The following is a 22,989-nucleotide window of genomic DNA, read 5'->3' as shown; positions in this document are numbered from 1 at the left end:
ACTGCATCTAATTTGCAACTTCTGTGTCTCTAAAATGTTTTTGGGAATGTTGGCAACTATGGATGTGTGAGATTTTCTCTAGTTGTCAGTGGAGCTAGCTCCTGTAATAAATCCTGCTTGCTCCTAGATTGGACAGACCGACTTCTGATATCGATATAATCCCCCCCCCCCAGGTCAACGTACACTTTTAGGGTGATAGCTGGTTGGCTCAATCATCTACTGACTTTTTTGGGGTCACCATATGTTTCTACTGAGTATGAAGGGTAGTTAGAGAGCTGCCACTTAAACCTATTGCAGTCAATTCTTTAACTTTGCCAGTGATGCAGAGCGGTGCACTTGTGCTGAAATGTTAATTTCTTTTTTCCCTGGTTTGCTCATCTTTCTCCATATCTAAGGGAACAGTTTGCCTATGGCTGACAAATCTTTCTAAAATGAACACTCATTAGAACCTTAAATTAATTTTGAATAGACATTACAAAAACTTGTTGCAATCTAAAATTTACTTACAGAAAATATTTTCCCTTTAAAGGAAACCTGTACTAAGCCAGTATGAAAGGCTCTCCTTGCTGCTCCATATTTCTTACAGTTTAGGTTTCCTTTCAATAATAAAACTTATTGTGCAAGAACTTTTTGACTGGAGTTTACAAGTGACCTTTTCCAATATAAGACATCAAAGGTTATTTATTACAGGAATGGAATGTACTCGGGATGACATTAAAGTATTTTTATTCTTTTGACATGGCTTATCATAAAGGCTATTCTAAAGATGATCCAGGATTGTGAAAGGATGTGTACCAGTTCAAACGCATTTTATTTAAGCCCAGTGATTTGTAGTCTTAAAGTTGTGTCTTCTGTCTGGCGCAGACTGTATCATCGACAGAAAGTGTTTTCCAGGAATAAATAGCTCTGATAGAACTAGCTGACCAATACAGTCAGAAGAAGAACGCATTCCTGGCATATCTCTGTAGCCTATGTGTCCAGAGCCAGATTTACCATTGGGCACACTAAGCCTTTGCCTATAGGCAATAAAGAAAAACAGCTTCTGCCTGCATAGTCGTAATACAGAGTCACATGCCAAGTTAGGATTAGTACAACCAGTAAATAAAGACTATAGTCTGTGCACCAGAGGTGAACTTAAGAGAATGCCCTACTGAGTTTAAAGGGTTAGTTCACTTTTGCTGAATAAATTAAAAGGTGAACTAACACCCTACACCCTTCCCACCCCTCCAGTCTCTGCTGCACTTACCTCCATGAGTGATACAAATTCACCATCCACACAGCCCGGTGCAACAGTCCTGGGGTTTAAAAACCATGCTGTTCTTTCTCTTCTTTCCCTATTGATGTTGGGATGGATCAGAGCTATTCTGGTTGATTCATGCTGACCCATGACTGCTCTGATCCATCCCAGACTGTTACACCAGGCTGGTGTAACTGTATCACCCAAGGAGGTAAGTGCAGCAAAGACTGGGAGGATGGGAAGGGTGTAGGGTGTTAGTTCACCTTTTCACTTTTTGGAAAAAGTGAATTTTCTTTCTTTATTTTGTTTATGCTAAAAAAAACTAGACATTTAAATGTAATGTTAAGCAGGAAAATATGAAATACTGAATAGAAGACTTGATGATTATGCTTCCTAGCACTGAGATAGCACTCTGGCATTTAATTAGAAATTATGACTCTTAGGGGTCCATTTCAAAGCTCTGATTTGGCTGAAAAAAGGGGACAATTATAAACCCCACCGGGTTGGTTTACAGCAGCTTTGCTCTCTTCAGAACTTTTTTTTGATCAGTGAGCTGCTGACAAAGGGTCAAGAGAAGGAAGACACCTGATACATTACTTTGATAGGTCATGTGATAGGGCTTTCCTCCTATCCTAGAGTGTTCTTGGCAGTATTATGCACAGAAGCTGCCAGTAGTACACTGCAGGCTGCATACCATCTTTTGTATTTTATTTATGAAATGTAAGATGCAAGTGTATTGTGGAGTAATCACTGCAATACCCTGCAAAAGGTATTATGCAGCCTTCATTATAAATAGGGGTCTAGGTAATGTGAAGTATGTTATGTCCATATGCTGTATTCTGTTCATTGGGAATTTAGACCCAGGTGCAATATTGAGTCTAAGATGAAAACAATAGCGACCAGTAAAGTAATGGTAAGCTAAAATGACCAGTTGTTACTGGACATATCCCAGGAGTCAAATAGCCAACGCTCATTAAAAATATCAGTTGGTGTCTAACTTTTGAAATTTTCTGTCAATGGAACTAACTCCTGGAAAACATTCTGCTGGCTCCTGGATTGGACAGACTGGCTCATAAATTCCATATTCATTTGTGCACCCTTGGGTTAACATGCAGGCATTGTGTGGAGTAATTACTGCAATGTTCTGTGGACAGTATTATCTGGCCTTCAGTGTAAATAGGGGCCTTAGTAGTGTGCGGTATGTTCATATACTGTATTCTGTTCACTGGGAATTTAGATAAAATAGCAAATATATAAAATACAATTGAAAATGTGTTACTTGTGTTTTTGAACCCTATTTAAGCCCAAGAAATATAATTAATATATTGCAGCATATCAGTCCTTAGATGTGGTGGTTGCAAGAAATGTGCTAGTACACTTCCTGTGCTAGAAATGCAGGACACCCCCTCCTCTCTATAATACCGGGGGAGGTGTTCTGTAGTCTACAAAAACTGTTGGAAATAATGTAGCTGATAATAGTCAGCAGAGAGCACAGATAGTTATCAGCTGGATCAACAGGGAATGTTTGTTCTTATTGAACACATGTAACAAAACACTTTCAATTTACCAGACTAAAACTGGCCATGCATGGATCAAAATTTAGCCAGTACAGCAAGAACCTGACAAATTGTGATCCATGTATGGCCATTACCGATATCACTTGATCAGCAAATGCAGCCAATCTGCTGCAGCACTGATCAGTGTATTCTAATGGTGGAGGATTCCTACTGTCAGAATACCATAACACAGCAGGAAGGCATCCCCCATCCACATAGAATGTGTGAATGGGGGAATCGGTTCAGGTTTTTTTATCGTTCAGCTGGCTGGTGAAGCCATGTGCGGCTAGCTTAAAAGGGAGTAAATAAGTTCATTGTTAAGGTTTACATACACTTTAAAGCTGTATTTAACAATGTATGAAGAGTTTTACTTGCAACATTATTCCTTATCTGTATTCTTCTGGACAGGATGAAGAGGATGACGGTCTTCCCAAAAAGAAATGGCCCACAGTAGATGCTTCTTACTATGGTGGAAGAGGAGTGGGAGGAATTAAGAGAATGGAGGTAATTATTATTTATCATTATAAATACTGTATAAGAAGGGTTTTGTTGATCTCAAATTGTGTGATTTTTCTTTTGTTTTTTTGTTTTTTTACCAAATGTGTTTTTCCAGTACTCCTACAATGTTATAATATTTGATATATTGGCTTGGAGGACTTGGCTGGCAATCTGGCTGTTCTGGGAAAGCAACAAATCATGTAACAATGAGCTGAGTGTTGTCAGTCCACCCTTAGCCTGCCAATTGATGAAACAATAAATATTCTGAAGCGTATGCACAAAGTACACATATTTCAGTGGATATGAGCATACATCCTGGTTGGTCCATGCTTTTTTTAGACATGAGTTTGTCAGTCCACATAATATGATAGAATGGAATTTTTTTCAGTGCTCATGGCTTAAATTGGGTACATACTGTTAGTTTTTTCCTCTGCTCAATGAACAGGCTGAGCCAAAAAAAAATTAACTACAAACGAGGTAGATAGAGGAATTCTTCAAGGTGTGCTATAGTATTCTGACAGCAGGCAGGGACTACTCCACTGTCAGAATATGCTACTCAGCAGCTGCAGCAGCTGATCAATTGCAGGTTTTCCAGTTGGACCATTCAACAGAAGCCAATCTAACAATCTGCTTTGGTCAAACAAGGAGGGTCACACACAGATCGAAATTCAGCCATTTCCTGCTGAATATGCTGAGTTTTGATCCATGTATAACCACCCTTGTTCTTTTCATTTGACGTTGCATGAACTCAACCTACCTTGACCTTCCTGTGGCCCCCAACTTCAATACAGTTCTAGGTTATGGCACTGATACGCAATTTCTGGATCTACTGATTACAAACTCTATGAACCTACAATGGAGAAATCAGCGAGCGCTTAAGGTAAGATCAGCAGCAAATGCACTAAAAGGGAACCAAAAACCTTCAATAGCATAAATAATCAAAAAGTCCAGCACTATAAAATTAATTAATAACAATTAAATTATACATAAAACCAATAATTTTGCGTATAGTCCATATTGTGCAAGAAGACACTGTAAATAAAGTGTATTTGTAAAACGTCAATATATGTAAAAAATTATATATATATATATATATATATATATATATAGATAAAAGTCCATGTGATGGCGAAATTCTGACATCAATTAGATAGTGATGTTACATGAAGATCTCCTACTCAGGTGATCACAAATACATTCCTTGTGATATTATTCTGTTTGGTGAAGTTCAGGGGATATAATAAAAACTCACCAGACGCGCATTATAAATACACAATTTGTATAAATGGTGTAATCTTCCAGAGGTCCCCTTTAAGGTGGAACGGATGATTCCTGGAAAGAATCTCCCTCCTCTGGATCCGGAGCTACTCTGCAGCTGTCCTTCACATGGGACTCTGAAAATTATCAGCTCAGTGCAGAGCCAAGAAAGAGGATGCCCATAGTGTAGTATTTAATGATTTATTACATAAAAGCATAAGTATCATCCATGTGGAGAAATATGACATGTATAAGTAAAGCTGTGGAGTATTGCACTGACTAGCCACTCTCTAAGATGGCCGCCGGACCTTCGTGACGTCACAGCGTATGGCTCCTCCTTGACGCGTTTCGTGCCACGCATGTTATCAAAAGGGGTCCCCTGCACTTCACTAAACAGAATAATATCACGTGGAATGTATTTGTGATCACCTGAGCACGGGATCTTCACGTAACATCACTATCTAATCAATGTCAGAATTTCACCATCACATGGACTTTTATCCATTTATATATATATATAGATAATTTTTTACATATATTGACGCTTTACAATTAAATTCTATGAACCTAGACTTCAATTTTTCCAGAGTGACTTTAAATAATGATCCTAAAAAGTGATCAAAAGAAAAAATGCAGTACATTGATTCATTAAATGTGCTATTGACACCAACTTAAAGTGTTAATAAATCCCGGACCCTGCATTCACTCTATCTGGTCTACCACAGTACACAGAACATGGAAATGCAATTATTTTAGTAAATATAGACTGCTAAACACCTTTTCTCATCAGCAGTTAGAACAGTCTTGTGATTTCTATCAGTGACCAGCAGAGCTCTGGTTAAAGCTTGTAGGAGGAGTTTTCTTTTGGCTCTAGGAGGATGCAGAACGCCTGACCTCTGTCTGGACAGTGCTGATTGGCCCTGTGCTTATCACATGCACTCTCCCAAGGTAAAAAAAAAACCTCTCTTGCCCACACTGTTACTCCTATCCTAAAAGACATGGTCACTTACTACCTGCCTCTCTTTATCAAAACTTGCACTGAAAAGAGTACACGAGAGACATCAAGAGGCATGTTTGACTTCCCATTGCGTCAGAAGCTTTAAGCTGAAGCAAGATGCTGATTTTACTCTAAACGCACAAGCTGCCAGTCTTTCAGGATCCTCAGTATACTTGGAATCTTCTCACCAAATGAACTACATAGAAGTCATATCTGGCTCCATAGCAAGTGAGGCTTCAACAACTGGGAATAAGGGAGCATGGTTCCTGAAGTCTGACCCACTTTGATGTGCTTGAGACTTGCCATGATCTAGAACTAAAATATATCTTCTGAGCATTTCTCTGGTTTTACTGGGTCTTTCATAATATTATCCCCAGTCTGTGTGTCACATATCATGCCAACAGCTTTTAAAAAATAATTGGTTTGGTTTATGAAAACTGGAGCACAGAAAAATCGCTGACCTTCATTTGAAAATATCAGTTTACTGGCTGTCTCTGGCTTTAATTTGAATCAAAGATCCAAAACAAGTAAATAAAGTTTGAACTTGCATAGTATACTTGTTTCGGTTTGACAACATTTACACACTTGTTCCTAGCATGAAAACTTTTAAAAATAAGGGATCAGCAAGGAAAATCTCAAATTTCTTCTAGTACGCATGTCATATACTGCGAGGAGTGATCTACTTCCTTAAAAAAGTTTATATACTACAAAATAATGCATTTACTGTATATATATATATATATATATATATATATATATATCATCCAACTCCACCTGATATAATTTCGGTTTACAGTGCCGTGAAAATTGAAATTTTGAAATTTTCCACATTTACAGACGGTATCTAAGGCCTAGTTCACACTGGCATTGAAAGCAGGTGTTGGAGGGGCGTTTTTATTGCTCCTTAAACGCCTATGAAAATTATACTAGAGGCAGCACACAGTGCTGTTCACATTATCAAAATATGAAGCGTCAGCATTGTGTTGCTTCAAAACTGAAGCCTCATGTCTAGTCAGGAGGAGCTCGAAGGCTTTCAAAGCCTCCCATTTAAGACTACGGTGACACTCCTCAAATGCACTGGCAGCCGTTTTCGGTGTAGTTGTGGCGTGTTAATTAGCATTACAGTTTATTTAGTTTGTGGTGTGGTTTTCACGCTTGTCAAACGCCTATAAAATGGTTCAAAACTGCACGTAAGGCATTTGGGGAGTGTTTTTAACACTTGTAAAAAGCCAGTCTAACTCCCATACTAAAGCTTGTTAACGCCTGTCTAACACCTATACTAAAGCTATAGGAGTGTTTGGTAGGAGTTGGAATTTTAGTCAAGTGTGAACAAGCCCTAAAATAAAATAGCATAGTGCTCACAAGCAGCCTCTTAGTCCTGCAGTCCCACCTTTTGTAAAACATTCTTATCAACACATATATTTGCTTAATCTCTGGAGCTACAATAGTTGTAGACAACTGACAACTGTTTTCCATTTTCCTCTGTTGGCTACTTGTTTCTCTTCATCTTTTCACAATAAAACTTTTTAAAGGTTCCTTAAATCTGTTCCTATCACTTTATTTTCTTCATCCCCTTGCCCTTGCACAAATACATTCTTTGGTATCCCCCTTTATCTAATCAGTCTAAACCAGATCAATCTCTTCTGCACCAATGTCTGATTTTTTTTGAAGCAACTTTCTAGAAAGGTTGTTCCCTCCTAGGCTGCTGCATGAAGAGGATGTCATTGTGAGGAAGTCTCTTCTTTTTGGGTTGATACCTGTCAGGAGCCTGTGCCAAGGTACAAGGAATCTATCCTGGCCTGTTCATAGGCTTAAGAAACTCAAGTTTCTTTAATGAGAGATGGCTACCTAGAGGAAGCATTTCTAAAAGTAAAAGAGAAGTGGAAAACAAGAAGGATCATGTCTACAAAGTAGTGGGACAGAGGCTCCCCAGAGGCAGTGGTATATTTTGGTAGTGTGCCACCCCAGGCAAGAGTAAAATCGCAGGGTTGGGAAGAGAGAGAGAGAGATTCCGACACTTACTCGCCGGCCACCCTGGAAGCCATGATCAAGAAAACCCAACATTTTCCTTTAACGCTGATCTCTGACAATGATCCGGGAATCCGAGAATGAGAGTCGGACACCCTTCAGCAGTCAGCAGACTGCAATGCTGTGTCTATCTCTGAAAATGATCCTGGAATGAGAGTCAGACACCCTTCAGCAGCCTGCACCAGCTCCCCATCCTCAGTCACCGGCTGCCACGTGTGTCACTTCTGCCTAGGGACGACACCGCCCCCTGAAAAATGCCACCCTAGGGAAATGCCTTGTTTTCCTTGCAGTAAATATGCCCCTGCCCAGAGGGAGCATCTTTAGAGGAGCCTGCTAAAAATGCCCAGTAGAGCTTAAGGGAAGCTGCTGCCAGATGGACATTGTACGGAGACCTCATTACTCAACACTTTAAGGTACCTGTGACTAATTGCAAAGGGTCAGAGGGCCAACTGCTATTGGAAGGGTGCTACTAAAATATTAGGTTTGCCATCAAATATGTTACTACTAGGAAACTGCTAATGAAGAAACTAGAGCCACCAGGAATATTTGTGTTATTTGGTTATCCTGTGGCTGGGTAAGCCTCTCATCATAAGTTTTCCGAGCAAATAAACTGCAAAAAAACTAAAGTGACTGTCATATAACTGTTTTTTACCCCAAAATAAGCCATATACTCATCCTAAAAAATTTAAATACTAGCCTGCCAAGCTGTTTAGGGACATTCCACAGGGGTGCTACAATAATAAGTATTTTCATGCCTTAGTTATCATTCTGTTACTAATACCTTTGGCTTTATCAACATTTCTTTGTCTGCAGAAGTGCAAATTGTCAACATGCTAAACTAAACTTTACACAAAGCACCACAAAACAATGTTCCATTTATACATTCTCCTGGATTTGGCTATGTTGCAATGCTTTGTAAGAAACTAACACTTTTATTCATGGCTGTAGGTTCGCTGGGGGGAGAGGGGGTCCACAGAAGAAGGCGCTAAACTGGAGAAAGCTAAGAATGCCAAGGTGAAGATGCCAGAGCAGGAGTTTGAATTTCCATCACCGAAAATTCTCAACACAAGCTATGGCAAGACAAATGCTTCTAGAAAGTGGTACTCCCCAATCAAGGTATGTTATAATATTATAAACTAGTATAAAAAACATTCAGGTTTATAACATATAACATGGCTTTATCACTGGCAAGTTGAAAACATTGCCTAATGCACAAAATAATAATAGCTACTGGTATTTTTAGTTCTCCTGACTCCATGATTCTAACAGGGGGGTAACAAGCCTCCTTGCTGCCATATCTAAAGTAACAGCTATGTAATGGAAGATGGCTTCTCTCTTTCTGGAGTACATTCTCCATGCATGCCAGAGGAGTTACTGTTTATTCAGGGGCTAGTGACACCATAATGCAGGCAGAAATGTCTACCAGGAAGCTGAGCTTTTTACAGATCTCAGGCATTAACAATCTCAGATTTCTCTACTGGGATCATAGCCACCTATGAAGATGATGAAGAGATGAAGCCCTGCCTCACTCCACCAAATATTTTTGCATGTACCTTCACCATGAAGCCTTGTTGACACTGTATAAAATGCACAAGAGCATTCAATTCACTGTGTTTAATTGCAAGCCTTCTACCTCTGGCTGGACCATCAGAGCCATCAAGAGAAATGGGTAGCCACGGTCTGACCACTACAGATAGTATTTGGGCCACCATGTCACAACATCCAACCTCAACTATAATGTGTAAAGTGAGTCATTAGACTCAGTACACAGTTTTGGACTTAGGACTCAGGATTTGCAGAGGTCAGAACCACCTGACATGCGCCCATAATATGGAAAAATTCACAATGTAAACATATTATTTATTAGGTAGAATACCAGTTTCCTCTACTTAATGTTTGCTTCTACTGTCCCAATTTATTTTAGTTTTTCTGACAGTTGTGAACACTTTAAAAATTTTAGAAAACACATATTTGAATTAAGGGCTTAGACACAACTGAATCTCAAAAGAAAGTACAAATGTTGTTTGGGGGACAGCAGCTAACAAGCAAGTACACTTGTTGCAAAATAATGCATTTCACAGTATAGTGCAGTATCTCTCCGTACAGAGAATTGTCAATGCTCCTTAACAACGCTTAACACACACTGACAATATAGCTGCTATAACCTCCCCTGCTATAGTGAGCTGCTGGGTTATACATTGCTTTAGATCCATGTTTTTCAAGTGATGGGTCCCGACCGAAAAGTAGGCCGTGTGGCAAGTGCCCCCCAGACCTCTCTAATGCCCTAATAAGACATCCAGTGTTCTGAAACATAGCTTAAAAAAAAACACCAACCTACTAATATAAATGTTAAGACGGCTGGGACCACAACTACGGCCAGCCTTAATATTTGTATTTTTGTGGCCAGCCGGTCCCATTAAGGTGGTGCACATAAAAAGAGGTCCCACAGCCTTCGCATTCATTCCTCCATGGCAGTACTGGGAGGAAGTGACAAATAACTACACTTTCTTCCAGCCAGCCAGCTGCACAGGAGGGAAGATAAGCACTACTGTACGCCAGGGAATTACTCCACTAGGTATCTTTCCTGATCTGTGGATGAGTGATGGAGAACGCATTTTGAAAGGAGTGAAAGAAAACAGGAAAATGATGGTGATGGAGGTCGGGGGAGACTGAAAGTGTGCATGAAGGGGGAGAACTGAAGGAAACCATGAAAGGGGAGGGGATGAAATGGGAGTCAAGGTGGGTATTAAAGGAGGGTGTGAAAGGGGGATAAGGAACGTGCATAAAAGAGGAAAGGAAGGGGGGCATGAAAGAGTGAGCTAAAGTAGGGCATGGAAGAAGCATTGAAGGACTGCATGAAACGGGGGGACTGAAAACCCTCACACAAATATTGCACACACTGTATTGTTGATTTAAAAAGCCACCAAAGACACTATTACTCTTAACTTATCGTGCCTTTGAGAGAGTGAGAGATAGAGGAGGCATTGCTCAGCCTAATGGGCTATTAGTGTAAGACAGAGGGGACATTGCTTAAAGTTAGGGGTTTTTGTGGATTTTGTGTTGATTTATGTATGCTTAAAATAATTATTTTATTTAAAAGTCTAAAAAAGTATTTTATTATGTAAAATTACTGGCATTGTAGAATACAAGTTGTTTTGTGGAATCAATTATAATTTTTGGGAAATTAAATTATTTTTGGGTCGCAACTTACTAACCAATGACAAATGTGGGTCCTGAGTTTCCACAGGTTGAGAACAACTGCTTAAGATTATTTGCTATTGCATCCTATGTCCAGGACAAAGGCTATGCACTGAACTATGGGTTGTTCATTATTTCTGGCAGTAAATTTCAGCCAAAAGATTGCAATGTGTTAACACAGTTAACCTTAAAATTTGTCCTGAACCCATGTTGGTGATTATACAGAACCTAAGACCTAGTTTAATAATATGATTGTTGGTTGACCTGAAGCATCAAAAATGAGAAATTTCAGCTTTTTTTCTGAGCAACCAATCAGCTTTTGCTTTTTCTGTTGCACATTTAGAAAAGGAAAGGAATCGATTGCTTGGCATAACTTTCAGTTATGCCCTTCATACATGCAATGGTTTCTGCCAAAACTCCTGCTGCAATGTTCAGATGTTTAAAGCTTTAGGCATTATTGGGTTGTGGACGCACATCAGCTATAGAACTGTCATTCTGACATCCCCTCATCCCCACATGCTGTCCCCCAAACATGATTTGGGATTGACTAATGAGAATTTGCAAGCCCTCTTTAAAATAATGGTGAACAGATATTCAGCTGAAAATGCACTAATCTTTTATGGTCCCTGGAGAGAGCATTTACAGAAATAACACAGGCAATCAAAGGGCCTGAGGAGTGTGGTGAAGAGAGTTGGGGAAGATGCCATAAGAGAAGGAGAAATTGAAGATGTAAGTTAGAGAGTGTAGGATAGAGCCAGAGGGTGAACGTAGCATTTGCGAGGGAACAGGTTCCAGGGGGCAGGTGGTTAGGTAGATGTTAGAAAAGAGTTTAAAAACCTTGTCTATAGTGGTCAAATGAGGGAAATAACGATTGTACCTGTAGACATGGAGTGTTAAGTGGAAAAGGTATCTGTAGAGACGAGATCTCCTCATGAATTGTATCAATCTTATGTTTGAAGTGATTAGCAGTGTCCTGGGCAGTAAGTTAGTGGATGGAGGCAATGGAGAAAGAAGTAGAGAGTTAAAGGCAGAGAAGAGTTGTCGGGGATGGGATGATAAGTTGTTAATGAGAGTGATAAAATAGGTCTGGCAGTGAGGAGGCAGGAATTGTATTTTTGGAGGGCAAATTCATATTGGTTTAAATTTTTATGAGACTTGGTATTATGCCATAGGTGCGCAAGAGTGTAGCTATGTTTCTATATTTCCATTTGACAAGGTTTCACAATCCAACAACCAACATATTGCACAGAATGAAAGAACTATCCATTAAAGACTATATGCATTATAGTCACATATATCACATATATCACATAGGAGATCCAATGTGTTCCATTAGCCTGTTGAACCTTGTACTATAATTGTGTTGGGTATTTGACTGTTATTTTCCTATGCATTAGTGGAACCATATTTTATGAATGTAACTCTATCACAGCAAGAATTATGGATTGTATATACACTGCTCAAAAAAATTAAAGGAACACTTTGAAAACACATCAGATCTCTATGGGGAAAAATATCATGCTGCAAGTGTATACTAATATGGACTGGGTAATGTGTTAGGAATGTAAGGATGCCCCATCATTTGATAGAAATGAAAATTATCAACCTACAGAGGACTGAATTCAAAGACACCCTGAAAATCAAAGTGAAAAATGATGCAGCAGGCTAGTCCATTTTGCTGAAATTTCATTGCAGCAACTCAAAATGGTACTCAGTAGTTTGTATGGCCCCCACGTGCTTATGTGCATGCCTGACAACATCGAGGCATGCTCCTAATGAGACTGATGGTGTCCTGGGGTATTTCCTCCCATATCTGGAGCAGGGCATCACTGAGCTCCTGGGCAGTGTGAGGTGCAACCTGGCAGCGTCGGATGGACCAAAACTTGATATCCCAGAGGTGCTCTATAGGAGTTAGGTCAGGTGAGCGTGGGGACCATTCAATGGTATCAATTCCTTCATCCTTCAGGAACTGCCTGCATACTCTCTCCACATGAGGCCGGGCATTGTCATGCACCAGGAGGAACACAGGACCCACTGCAACAGCATAGGGTCTGACAATGGGTCCAAGGATTTCATCATCATACCTAATGGCAGTCAGGGTGCCATTGTCTAGCCTGTAGAGGTCTGTGCGTCCCTCCATGGATATGCCTCCCCAGACCATCACTGACCCACCACCAAAACGGTAATGCTGAACGATGTTACAGGCAGCATAACGTTCTCCACAGCTTCTCCAGACCCTTTCACATCTGTCACATGTGCTCAGGGTGAACCTACTCTCATCTGTGAAAAGCACAAGGCGCCAGTGGCAGGCTCTATGGTGCCGGGCAGTGAGCACAGGGACCACTAGAGGACATCGGGCCTTCAAGCCACCCTCATGAAGTTTGTTTCTGATTGTTGTGGTCAGAGACATTCACACCAGTGGCCTGCTGGAAGTAATTTTGCCATCCTGTTCCTCCTTGCACAAAGGAGCAGATACTCCTGCTGATGGGTTAAGGACCTTCTATGGCCCTGTCTATCTCTTCTAGAGTAACTGCCTGTCTTCTGGAATCTCCTCCATGCTCTTGAGACTGTGCTGGGAGAAACAGCAAACCTTCTGGCAATGGCACATATTGATGTGCCATCCTGGAGGAGTTAGACTGCCTGTGCAACCTCTGTAGGGTCCTGGTATCGCATCATGCTACCAGTAGTGACACTGACCCTAGCCAAAATCAATACTAGTGAAAAACAGTTAGAAAAGATGAATAGGGAAAAAAATGTCAGTGGCCTCCACCTGTAAAACCATTCCTGTTTTGGGGGTCATCTCATTGTTGCCCATCTAGTGCACCTGTTGTTAATTTAATTAACACCAAAGCAGCTGAAACTGATTAACAACCCCCTCTGCTACTTAATTGACCAGATCAATATCCCAGGAGTTTAATTGACTTGATGCTATACTCTGATTAAAAACTGTTCCTTTGATTTTTTTTTGAGCAGTGTATATAGTTTGGCTGTAGTAGTTATTAAGACTCAAGATATGTATTTGCTCAAACCATTCAACAGCAAGGGCGGACTGACAACTCATGGGGCCCCTAGGCAATAGGGGATCATGGGGCCCCTGTGTCCTTGCCCAAACTCAAAAAAGCCTCATGAAAAATGTACCAGGGGCATCTCATGGGGCCCCCTACTGACCCCGGGCCCTCAGGCAGTGCCCGAGTTTCCCAATGGTCAGTCCGCCCCTGTTCAACAGACTGTTTTATGACAGGGCCATTAAGAGTCTCTTACCTATTAGACCTCCTTTCCTTTCTATCTGATCTACTTAGTGCCAATGTGTAATAAACTGGATGTTTTTTTTTGTCAAATATACCTCCCATGAATGCCTAGCACAGACATGAAATATAAATCTGATTGTTTTTGTCATAGAGTTAAAGTGAAATGTTACCCACAACAACTTGATAAAAAATAATGTCATTAGGCTACCATAAAATGTGTGATGTAAATTGCATTGTTTCTGTTTCACAGAGCCCGTAAACAGCAGTAAATCTTTAGGTTGTCAGCAGATTGGCCTCTACATTTTCAGCACAGTGCTAAATAATAGAGAGCAAGAGAGCATGTGCAGAGCAGGGTGAGGCATCTTATTACTGGATTATAAACAGTGTAGGTACTTATTTTTAATGTTTTACATAGCTATACCTGCAAAAGGGGCTGACCGGAAGTGATCTAGCAAGACTTAATTTTGTGACTAAAGTTACACTTTAAGAATGTTGGAGAAAATAAAGCGGAGCTCTACCCAAAAGGGGAAGTTCCACTTTAATGCTTCTTCCCCCAATCCCCGTTAAGGATTGTCACCTTTGAGGAGAGGGGGGAAGGGGTACCCGAATTTGACAGGAACCTATTTCCACTTCTGCTGTGATTGACTAGGCGATATGAAGTGGAAGTTGTCTTCCCCCCGTAGTCTTTTGGGACATGTGACGTCCCATAAAACTACGGGGCTATTCACAAACCGCAGCGCTACTTGTGCATGCTCAATGGGCACCCGGCTGTGAAGCTGCAAGCTGTCAGAGCCGGGTGCCTACACTGAAGATGCTGGCACCAGGGATACAGGACAGTTGGCATGAGGATACCGTGGAATTAAAGACAGGTGAGTGTCTGTTTTTTAGAAGTCAGCAGCTCCAGTTATTGTAGCTGCTGACTTTTATTTTATTTTTTTTGTTTTGACTGGACCTCCGCTTTAAGGTGACGCTGGTTCAGTAAGACTCATCATTTCCTTCACGCAGTTTGTGGTTAATTAGACCCCATTATCATCACAGACACCCACAGACAGTGCACATTTAAAAAAAAGGGGGGGGGACAGAGTCATGTTCCTACTAAAATTTGAACCAGACCCTTATCCAGTCAGGCAGCCTTCGTTTTCAGGAAAGGGAGGGCAGCAAGGGTGTGGCCGCTTTTCCTGAATGATACCAGGACACGTGCTTTCAGGTGCAAGGCCCGAAGAAGCAAGGGTGCTGTTAGGTTGGTCTGCTAGTAACTACAACAGCAACAAGTGTACAACAGCGAGAGCAGGAATGCAGTTTATACCTCTGGAGAAGCAGGTCAGATGCAGTAGCCAGTGGAGTGGTGTCACCTGTAGCAAATGCAGGAGACTGGAAAGATGGTACTGGAGAGACGTGAGCGTGGTCAAGATTCTAGCTGAGGTCATACACAGTACGTAAGTAGAATGTGAGGTCAAGAGCTGGAGCTAAAGTCATACATGGGAATTAGGAGGGCAAGGCAACAGAGTAGTCAGGAGGCAGGCCGGAGTCATACACGGGTAAAATTGAGGGCCTTAAACAAGCCGGGGTTACAATGGGAGGTTGAGCAGAAGGAAAGTCCAGAGACAGGCTGAGTCAGTTACAAGAGATCAAGATAAACACAGCATACAAAGGATCAAGGAGCACGGAATGCTGAAGATCATGAAGATCATCCAGCAATCTTCTGTGACTGCTTCCTACCTTAAATAGGGCATTTGGCACCAGTTCCGAGATTGGGTACATTCAACGCGCCTACGTGCGTTCCCACGCAAACAAACACTCCCATACAAGATACTGGCAGAAGTGCCAGGCCTGCAAGTTGGCACACACACACCTCTGTTCTGAGTAGAGCCCTGACAGGGGCTCCCGGATATTAGCCCCCTCTTGGGGAAAAATTGGGGGGTATGTCAGTAGCCCTTAATACCCATTCACAAAAAAATATAAAAACCAAATAAAGACACCTCTTTGTGAAAAAGTCCTTTATTTGCATAAATAAACAACTTGGTCATTGATAAATCATATTGCCCGTAACTTCATGTGCAACGTTAAAGGATAAGTTCACCTTTGGAAACATATTACATGTTCCACCCATTTTTAGGGTGGAACATGTAACATATTCCCACTGCTGCAGCTGCCACCCACTGCGCTCTCCCTGCGACAGCAATACAAAGAGAAGTGCCACATACTAGCTTTCATTTTTTGAAAACAGCACGGCTATGCAGGGCTTCGTCCACACAGTCACATCATTCATTCATGGAGTTTTGCCTTTGAGTCTGTTGGTTAAGTGCTGTGGTAGTTAATTGATTCTTCCTGTCAGAGTGTATCTGCTTGCCTGTTTGAGGTAAGAGCACACAGATACACTGGCAGGCTGCAGGAGTCCTGCATGGCACCAGTGATCTGCTAATCACTAGTGGAATGCTTTCCAGGCTCAAAAAAAATAGTCAATGCACATTTTTTTACCTGCAAAGTGAACCTATCCATTAAGACATCTCCCAAGCATATTATATATGATAACTGTGCTACTGTGGATAATATATAAAGTGAAAGACAATCAGCGCAGTCACTATTAAAACAAAATACCATAAACTATTTGTGACATAAACCTAATATACATAAATCACAAACAAATCAACATGCTCACAAATTTGTGAATATTAGTTGCTGCCCAGCACCATTACACGTTTTCACTCGACCCCTCTAAGATATTACACAAATAATGATGCAGCGCAACCAAAACAGTGTCTCTTAAATAAATAAGTCCCAAATGATGAAATAAAAGTCCTTGAATATGTATGTGTGGCCAACCACCAGTGAACTGTAGATATCACAGTCTTCTCTTCAACAGATCACCCATGTGTCACATACATCACCCAGAGAACCATATGTGCTCACCTCTTCGATTGGACTTTAATCAATAATCAAGGTCAAAAGTACTTTTGACCCTTTAGGGCTATACTCCAACTGGCTCCTGGCTCCCAGAAACAATCACAGGCATCAAGATAAGAACTGGAGCTTCTGTTCGACCTCCTCCTCTCTGCGTGACATGTACTCATGCAAAAGGAATAAAACAAAAATAGTGCTCTCCATACATTTTAAAACAATTTAATGAAATCTAAAACAGGACACTCACAAACAAAATTGCACTCTCAATGCCATGTTCTGCACATCGTATAAAAGTAAAACTGCCTTCTCACCACAGAGTCTTTTCACTGCCTGGTGGTGGCATCAAATGTGCTGACTTGACTCCGTTCCTATACGCGTTACACCTCCAAAGGCTTCCTTAGTAGGTACAAGGGCAGGCCAGCACAACCTCTTTATATAAAATACTGTCTGGCTCTGAGCTCCACAGCAATCAAGGCCAGACAGAAAATTATGTTTCAGGTGACACAACCGACTCGGAAGTGAGGTCATCCTCCACCATCTTGCCACCTGTGTCCCCAAAGGGGAAAATGCAGAGAACATTCCAGCAAGGCCACTCCATACCAGGCGGAAAAAACTGCAAACATGACAGGAAACCACCTGGCCTCGATCAGCTCCCTATCGACATCAGAAACACGTACAGTATATGCAGCTTCCATGTATATAAAACTAGGCAGCCCTTGGCTCTGCAACGGCCCAGGACAGACAGGAATTGACATCACAGTTGATCTGATCAACCTGGAGGTGACAGAAACAGCAGCCATCTTGTCCCATGTGTCCCATCTGGGAACAAACAGAGCCCTACCTGCCGGGGACACTTCCACTGGATGGAAAAAATACTAAATATCAATCAGCTCACCTGCATGCACAAACTATACACATATATACACACCTGTTAATCACAATCAGTACACATAGGCAAGACTACTGTCTAATAAAAATGATAAATACAATAAATTCATACATAGCAATTACGAGCTTATTCATATTAAAATTTTCATAATATATCAGTCACACAGACCCCCACTGTAAAATTCCTACTATCACTCAGGCAATATCTATCAAGCTATTCAGATCGAAGTCTATATTTAATCCATATGGAGATAAGACCTTGGCCTCATATAACCAATAAGACTCCCTTCTACTCATCTGTCTGATGTAATGTCCCTCCCTCTAAAGTTTTTCCACCTTTTCAGTATCATAAAATTTTAATCCTTTATAGTCTCTTTTGTGGCATTCCCTCCAGTGTTTGGAAACACTATGCTTCTCTCCTTTCCTAATATTGTTGACATGTTCCCTAATCCTTACTTGAAGGGGCCTGGATGTGCGGCCAACATATTGGTAGCCGCACAAGCATTCTAGTAGATGACCCCCACATGTCATAAAATCCTTCACAGTGTATTTCTTCCCTGAGACATTCACTGTAAACTCCTTTGTGTTTCTATTATTACCTATAAAGGATCTACACACCTTACACTTGCCAAAAGACATGGGGGGGTCAATCACCCCCGGTGCCAACTTATTATGAATCGTTGGGGGCTTCTTATACATGAATTGTGGGCATGGAGGAAGGACAGGACCGAGGACCCTATCTTCCAAAAGAATCATCCAGTATTTTTTAATCATTCTTTCGATGTCTTTATATCGAACATAATAATACAATATTATCCTAAATTCATTATTCTCTTTATTCTTACACAATGTTGCATCCTTATCCTGGATCGATTTATCCCTCTCCATCTCTCCTCACTTTTTCGATATCTGGCTTAATCATATCCTCCTGATATCCCTTCTGGATAAGCCATTTAGTCAATACATCAGTCTGTTGGAGGAAATCACTTTCCTAGTGCAATTCCACCGTAATCTCATGAACTGGCTCCTGGGGATATGAAAAAGCCAATTCTTATTATGATAACTATCTATAGCTATATATCTGTTGCAGTCAGTTGGTCTGAAATATTTTTTTGTAATAAATCTGCCCCCATCCCTGCTGATGTCCAAATCCAAAAAAGAAAAGTGTTTTGTCCATCTGCCATGACAGTACAGTATGTCTATTATCGTTATTCAACCTATTCATAAAGGCCTTTAAACTGGATTCATCTCCCTCCCAGATCAGAAAGAGGTCATTTATATATCTACTGTAACATTTTAACTAGTCTGGTCGATTTTTAAACACAGTTTCTGCCTAACCAGTGGGCCTAGTGGGGTAAAAGTTCATTTGACCTTGATTACTGAATAAGGTCCAATCCAGGAGGTGAGTGCATGTGGTTCTCTGGGTGATGCATGTGACACGTGGGTGATCCATTGAAGAGAAGACTGTAATATCTAGAATTCACTGGTGGTTGACCACACATACATATTCAAAGACTTTTGTTTCATCATTTGAGACTTATTTCTTTAAGAGACACTAGTTGCGCTGCATCATTATTTCTCTCACTATTGTAGATAATACTTAGTCATCCAAAAACAAAATATCCCATTGTTCCTTCTTTAATAGATGGATAATATATTCCATAATACATACCATATTGTATTTAATGATGCTTTTATTTAATGTTGCATTTGTTTATTGAGGGACAATTGACATTTGCTATAAAGGCCCAGATTAAAAAGAATATTTTATTCGTGTAAACGGTGTAATGTGCTTGGACCACACTGATAATGTGTCTTTGTGTGTAAGTAAAATGAGCCTTCTAAACACATCACAGGGCAAAGCATCTATGTGAGTATTATGAAAATACTTCTGAACTTTCTTTTCATCCCAAAATAAATGTTTCACCTCGCGTCTGGCAGCACAGTAGAGAATGAAAATGTGGCAGAAGGAAGTGTTCATAGCATTACTCTGGCTTGCAAATTGTTACTGGCAGACAGAAGAGGTCACAGCAATCTGAAATGTAGTTCAAGGGTTCATAAAAGTATAAATGTTTGCTGTGCTAGTCCACCTGTGCAGAAATGCCCTCAGGCCAGCTAAAAATTGCGTCAGAACAAAATCATTATTTCAGATGTTGGTTAGTAATGGGTTAAACTCTTAGCTACTAAAACTGTTACTGTTTATAATTAAGGATGGACTCAAGGTTCTGTCCAAACTCAAGTTCAGGCTGCCCTTTGGCTGTTTTTTTATAATTTAAATATTTATTGGTTTTCAAAATATTAGGAAAATTAAAATCTACAATATAAATTCTTTACCTTCTTATAACAACAATATCTAACTTATACATTCATTTCCCATATTTTCCTTATTTCTCCCAACCCCACCGTTAGAAAAATCCGAAGTCACCCCACCCCACCCTTCGACTACCGCTCTTTGGCAAGAGAAAAAGAGGCTTTAAATCATGTTCTCACCACAGAGGGGCAGGAAAGAGAGGAGCCTTATTCCATCCACTCACCCTTGATCTAAACTCTTCCCATTTTTTCCATTTCACATGGTATATCACCAAGCCATCTTCCTGGATATAAAACAGTTTCTCTAATCTTACAATATGGTCCACTCTATCTATCCAGTCTTGTTTTTTTTGGAGCTTCTACTTGACGCCAAAACTTTGGGATCAATCCCTTGGCTGCATTTAAAAAATACCATACTCCTGATTCTTTATATGTATTTACTGGTATTTCTGTATTATGTAAAAGGCAGGTTCCAGGGTTCAGACTAATATCAATTTCCGTAATCTTTCTAATTTGGTGTACCACTTTTCTCCAAAATACTTGTATCTTTGGACATTCCCACCATATGTGATAAAACGTGCCTATCTCTCCACACTCCCGCCAACAAAAAGGTGATTTCTCTCCACTCATCTTATGTTCTATACTCGGTGTAATATATTCTCTTGTCAAACATTTAAACTTAATTTCCACCTCTCATGAACTTATATTCTCGTGAACCAATCTAAATATTTTTTTTTGTTTAACCTCATCTATCTCCACACCCAGATCTCTTTCCCATTTTTCTATATACATTAATTTTTTTCCACCTCTATCTAGTGAGAATTTAATATGTTTTTGCCGTACCATGTTTCCCATCACCTCGTGATCCCAACAACTGCTCAAACAAGTTCCAATCTATACTCGCTCTCAAAGGCTTAGGCAATTTCCCCACAAAACATTTTAATTGATTATAACTCCAACTATCTATCCTAGTGAAAATCTTTCCCTCTTCCTTTTTCAAATCCTTAAGTGTTCTCAATTCTACACCTTTCATTATATCTCTCAACTGGGCTCTCTCATTCCTGATCCAATTTCCTGAGACCTCATCCCTACCTGGCGGGAAGAACCCTGAATTTCTCAATGGCATCAGGGATGAGTTATACTCCCACTTTAACTGTCTGTGCATTTTATCCCACACTCTTAACACATTTAAAGTATACACACTCGTGCTTTCTTTTAATCCTCTATACTCTGTAGGCACCCATATACTCGTACTTAAATTATTACCACTAAGTGAATTTTCTATTGTGACCCAACTTTTCTCTTTTAAATTATATGTCCAGTCAAATATTCTAGCCAAAATAACTGCATTATAATATCTCTTAAAGTCAGGCACTCCCAATCCGCCATTCTCTTTATTTCTAGTTATCACTTCATAAGATACTCTAGGTTTTTTATTTCTCCAAATAAATCTTATCATCAATTTATATAGGATTTTGGGAACTACAACCATTTTTATCAAATTTATACGTCCCAACCAGTGCCGATTTCCTCCCCCTATTCTCTTTAATTCCTCTCTAATTTCGTTTAACATTACTATATAGTTTGATTTATACAAGTTTTTATAAGCCGAGGTGAGTTTTACTCCTAAATACTTTAATTCTCTCTCTTCCCACACAAAGGGAAATTCCCCTTGTATCCCCCTTTTTTCTTTATTTGGAAGGTTTATATTTAATATCTCTGTTTTAGACCGGTTAATTTTTAAGTTTGACATCTCTCCATATTCCTTCAGAGCCCTCATTAAATTAGGGAGCGTTATCCTAGGATTTCCTACATAAAACAATAAATCATCTGCAAATCCGGCAACCTTATGCTCTATATTTCCCACCCATATTCCTTTTATGTCTGCGTTTTTCCTTATTGTTGCTAACAGTGATTCCAAGGACAGAACATACAATAATGGGGACAGTGGGCAGCAATGTCTTGTTCCGTTTGTCATCTCAAATGACTCCGACATTTCCCCATTTACCATAACCACTGTAGAGGGGCTCCTATACAACTTTCCTATCCAAGTTCTCATTATAGCACCCACTCCCAGGATCTCCAATGTATCCACCATATATCCCCAATTACATATATCAAAAGAACATGCAGCGCTAATAAAATTCAGTAATACATGCATATAATCATACGGTGCATATAATTAAAAAATGGTATTGTGAACACCACTTGATAATAAAATCGATCTAAACATGTCTAAACGTCCAGGAATGGTGATAATGGTAAATAAATATCTCCAACAAGAGTGTTCTTGTGGTGCATAGTGCAAAATTTCAACGCAAGGTGGTGAAAAAATTAGTGACTTCAGAGACCATATTCCTCCCACCGAGATGAGTGTAGATTGCACTAACCAGAAAGCGCAATGGTAATGCGCATTTGAGTGTTAACCAACTCCTGGTCATCCGCCTATTGAAACTGGATCACAGAGAGGGTCATCTGGCCTGCGTCAGCTGGGAAAATATCGCAACCTCAGGGTCTCCAGATATCAGGGGATATGCAATCGTCTCACCAGCAGGGGGAGTTTAACCATTCCTGATGTGGCCACCAGATCATCCCAAACAAGCCTTGAAAGAAAGGGGGGGGGACTCGGAAGTAACGAGCCAGAACAACAGAAAGATCTGATAGTGTAGTACTTTATTATCCACATGGGTAAAATAAAAAGAGTACTTACATTTGGTACTCACATGCAGTAGTAAGCAGCTGGTGACAGGGAATTCCAAAATGGCCGCCGGCCATCCACAGGGGCCGTGCGGTGTGACATGGGGTAACGTGCAAGTGCACGAAATGCGTTAGTGAGGTGCCTTACACCATGTGATGTCACACCGCACGGCC

General features: G+C 40.4%; 1 protein-coding gene across 1 annotated transcript in view; it reads left to right on the top strand.

Annotated features, from left to right (window-relative positions):
• The window catches only part of ANTXR1 (ANTXR cell adhesion molecule 1), a 279,215-nt gene that overhangs the window by 195,683 nt on the left and 60,543 nt on the right, over window positions 1-22,989 (top strand). The window contains exons 15-16 of the mRNA XM_089687210.1: window positions 3,202-3,297; window positions 8,522-8,689. Of these exons, the coding sequence (XP_089543336.1) occupies window positions 3,202-3,297; window positions 8,522-8,689 (264 nt within the window). The remainder of the gene's footprint in view (window positions 1-3,201; window positions 3,298-8,521; window positions 8,690-22,989) is intronic.

This window comes from Staurois parvus, unplaced genomic scaffold (assembly GCF_062004578.1).
Source record: "Staurois parvus isolate SC_StPar_1 unplaced genomic scaffold, SC_StPar_1.0 ptg000420l, whole genome shotgun sequence".
Lineage (NCBI taxonomy): Eukaryota > Metazoa > Chordata > Amphibia > Anura > Ranidae > Staurois > Staurois parvus.
Note: the sequence above shows the minus strand (reverse complement) of the source record. Positions and strands in the feature narration are given on the sequence as shown.